This window comes from Oryza brachyantha, chromosome 10, assembly GCF_000231095.2.
Source record: "Oryza brachyantha chromosome 10, ObraRS2, whole genome shotgun sequence".
Lineage (NCBI taxonomy): Eukaryota > Viridiplantae > Streptophyta > Magnoliopsida > Poales > Poaceae > Oryza > Oryza brachyantha.
Window position 1 is genome coordinate 896,919 of NC_023172.2, and position 12,404 is coordinate 909,322.

General features: G+C 44.6%; 1 protein-coding gene and 1 pseudogene across 1 annotated transcript; one reads left to right on the forward strand and one right to left on the reverse strand.

Annotated features, from left to right (window-relative positions):
- Positions 1-1,142: 1,142 nt before the first annotated feature.
- On the reverse strand, positions 1,143-2,092 carry LOC102716814 (annotated as a pseudogene).
- A 5,395-nt stretch (positions 2,093-7,487) lies between these two features.
- On the forward strand, positions 7,488-11,483 carry LOC102717099 (putative disease resistance protein RGA3). The gene has a single exon (XM_015841434.1). It carries the CDS (start codon positions 7,488-7,490, stop codon positions 11,481-11,483), a length of 3,996 nt encoding a protein of 1,331 aa, XP_015696920.1.
- Positions 11,484-12,404: the final 921 nt, after the last annotated feature.

Consider the following 12,404-nt stretch of genomic DNA (forward strand, 5'->3'; position numbering starts at 1 on the left):
TTACTTTTCTTGTTTTACTGGTAGTTAGGTCACACTAATTTTTAAACTATTTTTGCTGACCGAGTACAGGGTTACCACGTAGGACAAACCACTGTCCTCTGTATTGCCACATAGGTCCTCACAAGACAGAACCACAGTAAACCACCGAGAAACTTCAATTATCTCATTCTTGAAACTTAGGCGAACATTAGGCCAGTCTCAATACGAGTTTTATAGAAGTATCATGCACATTAAATAAATGACACATCAATACAAAAGAGAATATTTGCATGAAACTATGAGTAGAGAAAATGAATTTCTTTCATGGCTATGAAAGTTTGGTCATCGTTTCAAGTCCTTGGTAACGCAGTGAAACCTGCATTTAGATGCTTAAGACCTTTCATGTAATCAAACACGGTATGCACGCAAGTAAACTTTCAACAGTAATTAAATACTTTCTTTTGCTTTGGAAATGGTACAATGAAACGTTACACTGTGAGTATATGTTTTATGGATTGTTTTATCGAGTTAATTATTTTAAAAACTATAGTAAAACTGGGCATTGAGACTGGCTTTATATACTCGTTTTGTGGTTAAGATACGTAAATGAAATTCAAATAGTTGAGAGACTTAACGTTTTCTTGACCGATGACTCAACTATGCAGGCTTAGAGCAGGTACAATAGCAGGCCATAAGCTGGCTGTAAATATATTTTAACGAGATAAGAGAGAAGAGAAAAGAACAGTGTGCTACAGATTTATAGCCAGCTACAGCACGGACTATAATACGCAGTGCGTGTATTGTAAATATATTTTAGTGAGATAAGAGAGAAGAGAAAAGAACAGTGTGTTACAGATTTATAGCCAGCTATAGTACGGACTATAATACGCAGTGTGTGTATGACAGGTGAAACATGTTAGTATATGGTTTGTAGATAACTATTATATAAATTGGCTATTAGATTGGCTATAAACGAATTAAAGCCAGTTAGCTATACTATTTAACTTGCTCTTAATGGACTAGCCTGATCTACCCGATCTGGGCCGCACGTTGGTAATTAAATAAAATAATTAGTGATTACATAGATCAATCAATTGGTAATTATTAACAAGGTAAAGTAATAATTAAGCTGAATGCATGTACCAAAAAATCTACCAGCTTAATTAATTCTCAGCTCTAGTCTTAACTAACTCAACAGTCTGTCCGTCCGTGAACCACCGGTGCTCCAGCGCCTCGCCGCCGTCAGCCTCTCGTCGGGGTTGAGGGCCAGCAGGCCGGCCAGAACCTCGCGCCCAGCCGGCGACAGCTCCGGCATACTGTCAAACAGCTTGCAGGCACCGGTGGTACTGGTACTGAGGCGGTCGAGCACCTCGGCAAGCAGGTCCTCCACGTCGGTGTCGAAGTCCTCGAACAGCGGCGCGCCGGTGAGAAGCTCGCCCATGACGCAGCCGAGCGCCCACATGTCCACCGCCGGGCCGTAGTGCCGGTTCCCAGCGAGCTGCTCCGGCGACGCGTAGGTCAGCGTGCCCACCAGCGACTGCTCGTACGGCTGGCCCGACGGCTTCACCTGTGTTGCCGCACCGAAGTCGCAGAGCTTGAGCTCGCCGGCGGAGCCGACGACGACGTTGTCGGGCTTGATGTCGCGGTGGATGATACCGGCGGCGTGCACCGCCTTGGCCGCGGCAAGAAGCTGCCGCATCATCCCGCGCGTGGCGTCCTCGGACGACGGCCCCGAGATGAGGTCGTAGAGGCTGCCGTCGACGGCGAGCTCCATGGCGAGGAACATGCATGTACCCGAGTTCGGCGTCCTGAACCACGTCGAGGATCTCCACGATGGACGGGTGGCCGGAGCAGGCGGCCTGGCAACGGACCTCGCGGCCATGTCGACACCGTGGCGGCGGATCCATTTGAGGGCGACCTTCTCGCCGGTTCGGCGGTCCCGCGCCTCGTAGACGACGCCGAAGGCGCCCTCCCCGATGACGTCGAGCCTCTCGTAGTCGTGGATACTCCCGAAAGCAGCAGCAGAGGGGAGGATGGAGGAGCGCATCCTCTTGCTCTTGGCGACGTGATCATCTTCGTCATCCTCCTGCGCGGGGCGCTTGCGCGACGCCATGAACTCTAGATTGCTAATCTCTGCCACGCAAATATGGATTAATGGAAAGTAGCAATCAAGAAAACAAATTGAAGCTTTATTAGGGAGAGGGAGAGAGTCAGAGACCGACACCGAATCGGTGCGCGCGCCTATTTCTCTTTGGAGTATATATTTTTGTGGGATGGTGTCAAATCTCAAGGTTTTGTTTGTCTTTTTGTTTTGGTTTCTTTTACGAATTGTCAGACTGATTTTCCATGTAAGTCAGGTAGCCAAAATAAGAGAAAACATAACACAAATATATCATGAGGTAGTAGTAAGAGTGAAACCTTCAACTATTCTGAAGCACTTTCCGTTTTCTATGCTGCCATTAAGTGTCTCCTAACTTTCCAATTTATATTAGTGTCATGTCCATCAGTAATACATTCCAATGCATCACAATTCAATGTACCATCTAAACAATTCATCCTGAAATCTGAAACCTGAAACTTATATAGATTCATGATTAGATAAAACCAACTGATCACCTATACTTGTATGCCAAAATACACTATTTTTAGTATAACAATATGTCGGAGATATGGGCCCATGGCATCCCCTGTGTATGGGTGGCGTGCTGCGACTGTGGGCCCAAAGACCCAAGCCCAAAGGGATGAGGGTAGGGGTGGACAAAAAGCTCGTGGCTCATTAGCTCGCTCGACTCGTGACAAACTCGGCTCGGTTCGACTCGACTCGTTTCATTTTTCTAACGAGCCAAGCTAGCATATTAGCTCGTTAGAGATAACGAGCCAGCTCGAGGTGGCTCGTGAGCTGCTCGTGAGTCTAACGAGCTAGACCAAAGACACAAGATTCACCGGCGTTCATTGATTTCACCGTGAAATGCATGTGTTCAGTACTTCATAGGTTTACCATGTGATTTGTTGGTTCAAACTTTAATATTTAAATACAATTTCATATGATTTGCTTGTTTGAAATGAAAATTTACTTGTATAACCTATTAAAAAATTATTTAGGTTAACTTTTTATGCATGGCTCACGAGCCTAACGAGCCAGCTCGAGCTTTATAACGAGCCAAGCTGAGTTTTTAGCTCATTACGATAACGAGCCAAGCCGAGCCGAGCCAGCTCGTTATCTTAACGAGCTGGACCGAGCCGAGCTGGCTCGTTATCCAGCCCTAGATGAGGGGACGGGGGACAGGCCCCACGAAGTCACATGCTCCCAGGAGGCCAAGCCCAAAAGTGGGCCAGCTGAACGAGCAGTAGAGGGGTCGGGGCGCCCCCGACCTCCTCGTTGCGCGGGCTACATATCACGGGGCGCACCCCGCGTTAGACGTAGCCTCGGTGCCCAACCACTGTTTTTATTGTGATGGGAGGACGCCTGGTGCACCGCGTCACCCTCATGATGGGTGTAGGCATGTGCCCGTGCCGTATTAAATGTTGTCTTCACTCTCCCGCACCCACCAAATGACGAGATTCCGACACTTGGATCTACACGTGGGACATTCATTCAATGGCCAATGGACAACATTCAGATCAATGTAACTCCTAGGCCAGCTCCAAGTACTCATCCGCCGCCGCCAGCCCCTCCAACTCTTGTATCTGCCTCTATTGCCGTTGAAGACGTTACGGAGGTAGATAGTCTTGCACACCTCCCCCGGCCTGCCCAGAAGCTGAAGAGGGTGAAATCTTCCCCACCCATGGTTGATACCCAGAAAAAAGGTACTTCAAGGGGAAAGGAAAGAGACAAGGTGCAAGGGACGCTCCTAGCAACTAAGAAGCTAGATCTCGGCGAGGCGCCAACTCGTCATAACCCTCCAACTGAATTCACATTGGGCATGAGTTGGTCGGGGACGACGTGTTAGCCAAGATGGGCGACGCATGCAAGGAGTTGCACGGGTACTACATGGAGAGATCTAATAGAAGAAGGAAGAATAGAGAGACCATGATGACGGGGCAACACGATGTACAACCATTCCTCGGGCCTCCAGGCTTCATCGCTGTAGACTTTAGAGATCTATGGGACCTCTACAAGTTACGATCGATCGACACCAACCTTCTTAAGTGCTACACCTTGTAAGTATTGTTGGGTATGAAATTTAGTAATAAAAATCTATATATTACGCTTACTCGGATCCTTTTTTTGCTTATAGGTTGACTTGGAAGCATGTCCATCATCATACACCCCATGTTGCCTTGCTCGATCCGGCTGTCGTCAACGAGACCACTATGAAGATCGATCAAGATAGCATGTTAGATTATATCTATGATTGCTTATGGTCCCGTCAAGACAAGGACTTCCTTATGTGTGCCTACAATCAATAGTAAGCATGAACCCTACTTACAATCAAAAGGGACGACATGCATATCTTTAAGTACTTAACTAGAAATTTATTTACATCGTAGGGGTCATTGGATTCTTCTGGTCATAGTGTCGAAGTGGAGTTTGGTTTACTACCTTAACTCCAACATCAAAAAAGACATATATGATTGGACGGAGATCGAAGCTACCTTGAATGACACCTGAGGCAAATACATAGCAAAAGGCGGAATTCATAAGGATGGGCATCCCATACTCGGTCACAAGAAAGACTTCCCAATATGTCAACAAGTTGGTGACCAATGTAGGTTCCACGTCTGCCATCACATGAGAAGCTTCGCAGAAAAGGTGGCATTGCTCAACCTTGAGGTGTGTGCTTCGGTTGTTTATTATGTACGTAGGACGACAACTCGCAATGTATGTACACTGACTTGGCGCCTCGCATGTAGGATAAACTTTCAAAGATGCCGGAAAACAACTTCGATATCATTGGAGAGGAGATAGCATGATTCATACTTGATGATATCTTGTCTAGCAAGGGAATGTTTAGAGTCAAGAGCTAGCTAGCTCGTCTCCGAATGCTTCAACATTTCCAATGCTTGCGACGAATATCTAATTGTGTAATTATATATTCGTTGAATTGTATTGAACAAGAGTTGTAATTAAGTCTAATACTTGCGACAAAATTTTCTAATGCTTCAACAATTACTGCACTTAAGTCAATCTAATATGTACTATTTGTTATTCTGGATTATATAATATCTCAGTTACTAATTGATTACATCTAAACTTATTTCAGTTTATAACTCTGTTTTGGAGGGCCAAAAAGGATGTGAATGTATATGTATAATATTTGTGAAATGCTTTTACCGTGATGAAATATGTGAATGGACTCAAATGTGTATAAATGCGATGGGAATCTGTATATATGTCAAGGGAATAAACTGAAATTTGGGTTGCTAGGATTGACAAATCTGTATATATGTCATTTTCATAGCAGGCATGGCTAGCAAACGTCTGAGGCTAGCCAAAAATACAAATTTTATTTTATTTCCTAACCTGCTCATCACTGACGGGCGTAGTACTTATGCCCATTACAGATATTGTCATCTGTGACGGGTTCTATAATAGGCCAGTAGAGATATCATTATCTGTGACAGGCTAAAAGTTTTAGCCCGATAGAGATAAGGTCATACGAGTCAGGTTAATTTTGACTCTCACGTGGGTCAAATCTATCTGTGATGGACTAGTTCCTTTGCCCGGTAGAGATAAGTACTTCTTTGTGACGGGCTGGTTGGTTCGCCCGGTTGAGATAGGCTATCCGTGACGGGCTAGGTATGACTCGAACCGTTTGGAAACTTATCATTGACGGGCTTTTTGTTTGGCCCGATTGAGATAACATCTATCAGTGACGGCCTCTTGCCCGATGGAGATGTTACCACATATCAGGGATCTTTGCTAAGTGACATGGGCTATACCTGATAGAGACGAGCTTTTAGCCCGTTAGAAATGAGGGATCCCGTATCAGTGAAAAAAACACGCACCGTGTATTTTTAATTAAAAAGAAAGAAAACCTAGGTCCCCGAGAAGGATCTAAAATCTTCTAGTGCCCATTGGCAATGCTAAGTTCACATGCATGCATGCGTCCATGCTCCGGGAGTTCCGGAGTTGACATCTTCGGAAGATGCCTATATCGAATGAACACTGGTGTAGTGGTACATTATATACAGCTCAAACTAAAACAGCTAACCGATATATATAATCATATAAATGGACCTACGCCGTTGACTTGGACAATCTGTCGACAAGCGGTAGCTGTCCAAGTTAGAATATTGTCCTCGATAAACGCATGATTAATTAGTTGACGAGATGATATTTGTTACACAAACTGACTTATGTAAGAAAGGTGAGGCAACGCTTGTCTAATTACATCCACATCAAATTAATCATCATATGTATTATCATTAACTCAAGAAAAACTTGACGGTGGTCACTTCGTTTGTCTATTGCTAATTAAGAACGTGCTCACAAATTGCATACAATATCTTCTTAAAAAAACTTCGTGCATTAGTTACATGCAACAGATATAAAACATAAAAATTATGTATTAAATTTGGTATAACCATCATACATGTTTGTTTGTATATATCAAATATACATTAGTTGTTATTCATACCTTTATATGATACTCCCTCCTTCGTTTCATAATGTAAGATGTTTGACTTTTTTTTACAATGTTTGATCATTTGTCTTGTCAAAAAATTATGGAAATATTATTTATTTTGCTTGTGACTTAATTTATTATCAAAAGAACTTTAAGCATGAATTGTATTTTTTTATATTTGTACTAAATTTTTGAATAAGACGAATGGTCAAACGTTGCAACTAAAAAATCAAACATGTTACATTTTAAAACAGAGAAAGTAATAGTTTGCCAGAACTGATATTTGTCGGTGTCAAAACGACATAGAATCAATGGCGAGAACTAGAAATTTAACAAAGGATTAATTACGGATTTTTAAGGTACGTTAAATGACTGTGAGTACCAATCGGATTTCGCGCGTATAAATTCTACAAGGTAACATTAAAACTAAAATATATATCTTTGCGATAAAATTATGGGTCATATATTATTTTAAAATAAATAAATAATAAATATATCTTACCAAAATTTAGAATAAAATATATATTAGATATAAATATTACCATACTACTATTGCTGCAAGTAGAAGGTAAAATAACATTGTCCTTAATTAGACTAGACGCGTCTCACGTGCATCTTATTCATATATGGTTAGACGACTTTGATTGACATTATCGTGCATGTGTAATTGTGTATCGATCATCTCCCGCGCGCATTCAACTACAGTAGCAGACGGCTGGACGTTCACCGGGGATGGAGGTAGCGCTGCGCACGGCGGGGTGGCTGGTCGGCAAGCTTGTGGACCTGCTGTCCGGCGACCTGCTCACGGCGCTGGACAACAGCTAGAACCTGGGCGCCAACGCGCACGCCATCAGGGCGGAGCTCCTCTACACGCAGGGCCTCCTGCACAAGGCGGATGGCCGGAATCTCGCCCACAACCCATCGCTGGCGGCGCTACTGATGCAGCTCAGCAAGCTCGCCGAGGACGCCGATAACGTCCTCGACAAGGTCGACTACTACCGCATCCGCGACGACATCTACCACATCCAAGAGGCCGGCGACGCCGACGGTCTCTTCCGGCGGTTCACCATCAACGCCCGCCACGCTCTCGGCAAATGCCGTCGCTCTTTCACCTCCTCCTTGTCGTGCCGTGGCGCCGCCGCCATCGCCACGGCTGCCGAGCCACGCCCAGTTGAAGCGGAAGAAGTATTCTTCAATAGATCCATGGAGTCCGAGAGAATCAAGTCGCTGATGGCGCAGATGCAGCCGCTGTGCGCCAAGATCTCCAACTTCCTGAGGCTAGAGCTGATGGGCGGCCCAACGCACAGCAGCAGCAGCACTGCAGCACTGGACACCGCAGCTGCTTTCAGCGAGCGTGTCATCACCACCACCTCAACCAGCCTCGAGGCCAATCTCTACGGGAGGCAGGAGTTGTTCTACACTGCCACCAAGGAGATCACCGGCGTCCGCGAGGGCCTCACCGTTCTCCCGGTGCTCGGGCCTGGGGGAATCGGCAAGACCACCTTCGCCCAGCACCTGTTCAATGCCGTGAGGGTCAAGAAGCACTTCCACGTTAGGATCTGGGTGCATGTCTCCCTCGACTTCGACATGCTTCGCCTCACCAAGGAGATCTTCAACAGCATAGTCTCCGGTGAGCAAAGTCGACGAAGCATTAATGTGATGGAGCCACAAAACCTTGAGCAACTCCACAGACAGCTCGAGCAAATGCTGCAATTCAAGAGGTTCTTGCTCATCTTGGATGATGTGTGGTCATGTGGCAGCGAGTACAAGTGGAACAGGTTCTTGGCCCCGTTCAAGAAGACGATGGTGAAGGGCAGCACGGTCATAGTCACAACTCGATCTGAAGAAACTGCAAGCATGGTTAAATCTGGAACTGTCGTGGACATACGCCTAGATGGCCTCGGTCCTGAGGCGTTTTGGGCCTTCTTCTTAGCATGTGCCTTCGGTGACCAAAAACCTGCAGACAACCACAAGGAATTGCTTGATATAGGAAGAGAGATTGTGCAGAAGCTCAAGTTCTCCCCGCTCGCGGCAAAAACCGTGGGTCGGTTACTGAAGAAGGATCTTAGCAGGCAACACTGGAGTAGAGTTCTTGACAGCAAAGCATGGGAGAATGGAATTAGTGTCAACGAAATTATGCCGGCTCTCAAGCTTAGCTATGACTGTCTCCCATTCCATCTACAAAAATGCTTCACATTCTGCGCCCTTTTCCCTGATGATTACCAGTACCAAGAGTCAGAGCTGACTCACCTGTGGTCAGCACTTGGTGTCATAAACTGCAGCGGTCAGAATGATAGAATTCGAGACATAGGTATGCAGTACATTAACGGACTGCTCAACAGTGGGATTTTTCAGAAAGTTGATGGGGTAAAATTCTCACATGAAAAGGGCAGAGAAGTAAAGCACACATACTATGTCATGCATGGTTTGTTTCATGAACTAGCACGGATCATCTCATCACGTGAATGCCTCAGCATAGACTGCTCCAACCCCAGTCATGAGCATACCACCCCACCATCCATCCGACACTTGTCCATCAGGACTAGATGTAAAAGTGAAACTGCAGATACTGCAGGCAGTCTCAAGGATGAAATTATAAACCTCAAGGAGCAAGTATGTATTGCAAATCTGCACACTTTGATGTTTATTGGGGAATTTGATGAAAGGTTCTCTGGAGCTTTTAAAGAAGTACTTCAAGAAATCAAACATGTGCGTGTGCTCCACCTTTTCCAAACAATGGTTGAATTTCTATCCCCCAAACTTATCCACCTCCGGTACTTAAAAATTCAAGCATCCCAAAATCCAATGTACACGCAGTTACAAACCCAAACTCCTGCTGCAAATGATCCCCAGACATCCTTACCCTCCAGCCTCCCTAAATATTATCACTTGAGATTCTTAGACCTGCAAGATTGGACGGGCATGAGTACAGTGCCTGAACACATGCACATCAGCCATCTCATACATTTGCGCCAGTTTCTTGCTAGCAAAGAACTCCAATCCAGTGTTGCTGAGGTTGGAAAGATAAAGCCATTACAAGAGTTGAAAAAATTCCAAGTTCAAAGGGAAAATCGTGATGGATTTGGGCTTCAACAGTTGGGGCAGTTGAGAGATCTTGGAGGAGCACTCACCATCTCCAATCTACATAAAGTCAAAACAAGGGCAGAGGCAGAGAAAGCTAAGCTCAAGCTGAAAAGGAATCTAGTCAGATTAAAACTAGTTTGGGATGAAGCTGGTACTGAACAAACCGAGGAGGAAGCAAATAGCATCGAGGGTCTCCAACCACCTGAAAATATCAGGGAGTTGTGCATCAAGAATCATAAGGGTAAAACTTGTCCAGTTTGGTGTCACAGCGCCATGTCCTTCAAAGTCTTAGAGGTTCTCCACTTACATGGTGTGTCCTGGAACCCACTTCCCCCTTTTGAACAAATTCCTTACCTCAGGAAGCTTAAGCTGGAGAATATTGCCATCGAAAACTTTGAAACAAGGGGCAATTGCCTAGAGAATCTGAAGAGCATTGAGTTCATTGGTATGCTGAGCATGAAAACATGGGTGAGCACAAATTTGTTTACTCAGCTCGAGCAATTAAAAGTTTCAAATTGCCCACAGCTGATAGAGCTGCCGTTCTCACAAAACTTGCAGCTGTTGCAAACATTGAGACGAGAAGGTTCCCGTCCTGACTTGCAGATTCTTAGGATGACTGTTTGGAGGCAATTCCAGGCTTTTCCTTTGGAACAAAAGTCCTCAACAATGCCAAATCTGCGTGAACTTGTTGTTCAGGACTGTCCAGAGTTGTATCTACCTCCCTTGCCTTATACATCTAATTTATCTCCCTTGCCTTATACATCTAATTTACAGTTGGTTGAAGTCACAAGGAAGCAATATAAACTTCTGTACAACAGATACACGTTGGAAGTCGTAAGTCTGGATCTGGACAGCAATTTGTGTGCCTTGGGTAAACTGGATAATGGATTGGCATTCCATCACATGCAACAGTTAGTTCGTGTGACCATCAAGGAATGCTCGTCTGTGCCATTAACTACCCTGCAGAAGTTAGGCTCACTAGAAGAATTGGCTATAGAGGATTGCAGTAGCCTATCATCTGGGATAGGAGTGAATGGTGTCGTCCAGATATCAATAAAGCATCTTGTGCTCAGTAACTGCAACATCACAGGGAAGGAGCTGTCGGAGATTCTTGTTTGCTGTCCTTGTCTTTCTCTTTTAGAAATGGAACATTGCACTGGCGTAACAGGGCTGTGCATGCAGAAGAGCAGCCATGGAATGGACGGTGATAGTGGTACTGGTATGTTGCGATTCCCATCCAAGTTCGCCAGCACATTAAGGAGATTATTTATATTCTCCAAGAATAAGCTGGACCTGACTGTGAAGGGTGAAGTGCTCAGTGAGCTCGTGTCCCTCCAGTGGCTGCAGCTTGGGCAGTGCGTCCTCTCATCTAAAGACAGGTGTCCTGCTAACGATGAACTTCCCCTTGAAAACAACCTCAAAGTATTGAGGGCTTATGGTTACGACATGCACAACCTGGACGGATTGATGACAACAATTGCAACTGTCATGGCTGGTTCCAAGCAACTGGAGGAGCTGGACATTTGCAGCATCTCAGGTGTCCTCGATGATCCGATCTGCCGCCGCCTGTCAGACTCCCTGCGCAGATTAACCTTCCGGAGTGACATACTGGTGAAGGACTTCACAGAGGCGCAGGACATGGCGCTCCGGCGACTCACGTCAGTCGAAGAGCTCGTCTTCTATGGGTGCAACAGCTTGCAGTCTCTGCCCCCATCGTTGCGGTTCCTTCCTTCCCTCAAGAAGCTCGAGGTCTCCTTCTGCCACTGTGAAGGGGACACCCGAGACCTACAGAAGCAATGCAGCGATCTGAGGCAAGATATTAAGGAAGTTGTATTGACCTTCACCCCATAAATCTTGTTCCAAGGTAATTTACCTGTTAATTGCCTCAACCATTTTTGTTCCTTTTAACCTTGCTTCTCTATATATACTGCAAACTCAGTACTATATGATTGAACACCAACTGAGCTCCTTTATTATTTCTAGTGAGGGCAAACTAAACAGGCTAAAACCTGCTCCTCATGCAATAATGCAAACATAAAACATGCAAACGAAATATTTTATTTTGTGTTATCAAATTTATTTTCCTTTTACCATTCCTAATTTAATGTAGCACATGACCAAAGCATTTGATACTTGCAACAAGAGTGGGTTAGTGGACCAAGAAATTGTGTTTACCTCCACTGTGCACTGCTCTGGACGCCCTGTACTCGATTGTTCTCTAGCTAACGCAAGACGAGCATTGATACCATTTACTTGCATGTATAATAAATTTAAATATATTCTCCAAAAAATAATCCAGTTATATACTCCTATAAGAGAAACTGAGGATGTTTTTTTATAAAAGAGAAACCAAAAACATCATTCTGATGGCCTTTAAATAAATAAAACATTGTGTGGGAGCACACACAACATTGGTGTTGGCTGCTAATGAACAAGTAGCTTTTATCCCCATGTCACATCAGGAAAAGAGGAACTCTCAAATATAAACAAATGAAATCAAATTTTTAGCCCCATAATATACTTGTGATTCCAACTGTTTAAGAAATGGCAAAAACTAAATCAGGGCCAGGCTCTGAAAGATATATGGCTCCCGTCGCCAGTTGCTAAATTCCAATAAGGTGCTTACAATTTACAAGATCAAAACTGATTGCTCTATCGGAACTATTGACAGCACAAATAAAATAATCCATCAGTGGTTTTTGAATTGTATTTTACTAGGTTAAAGAATGGGCAGTAAGAGTCAAAATGGGCAGAGGGTGTTTCACTATATCA

Coding starts and splice junctions, on each gene's coding strand:
- LOC102717099 (XM_015841434.1), top strand. CDS start 7,488: ATGCAGCTCAGCAAGCTCGCCGAGGACGCCGATAACGTCCTCGACAAG.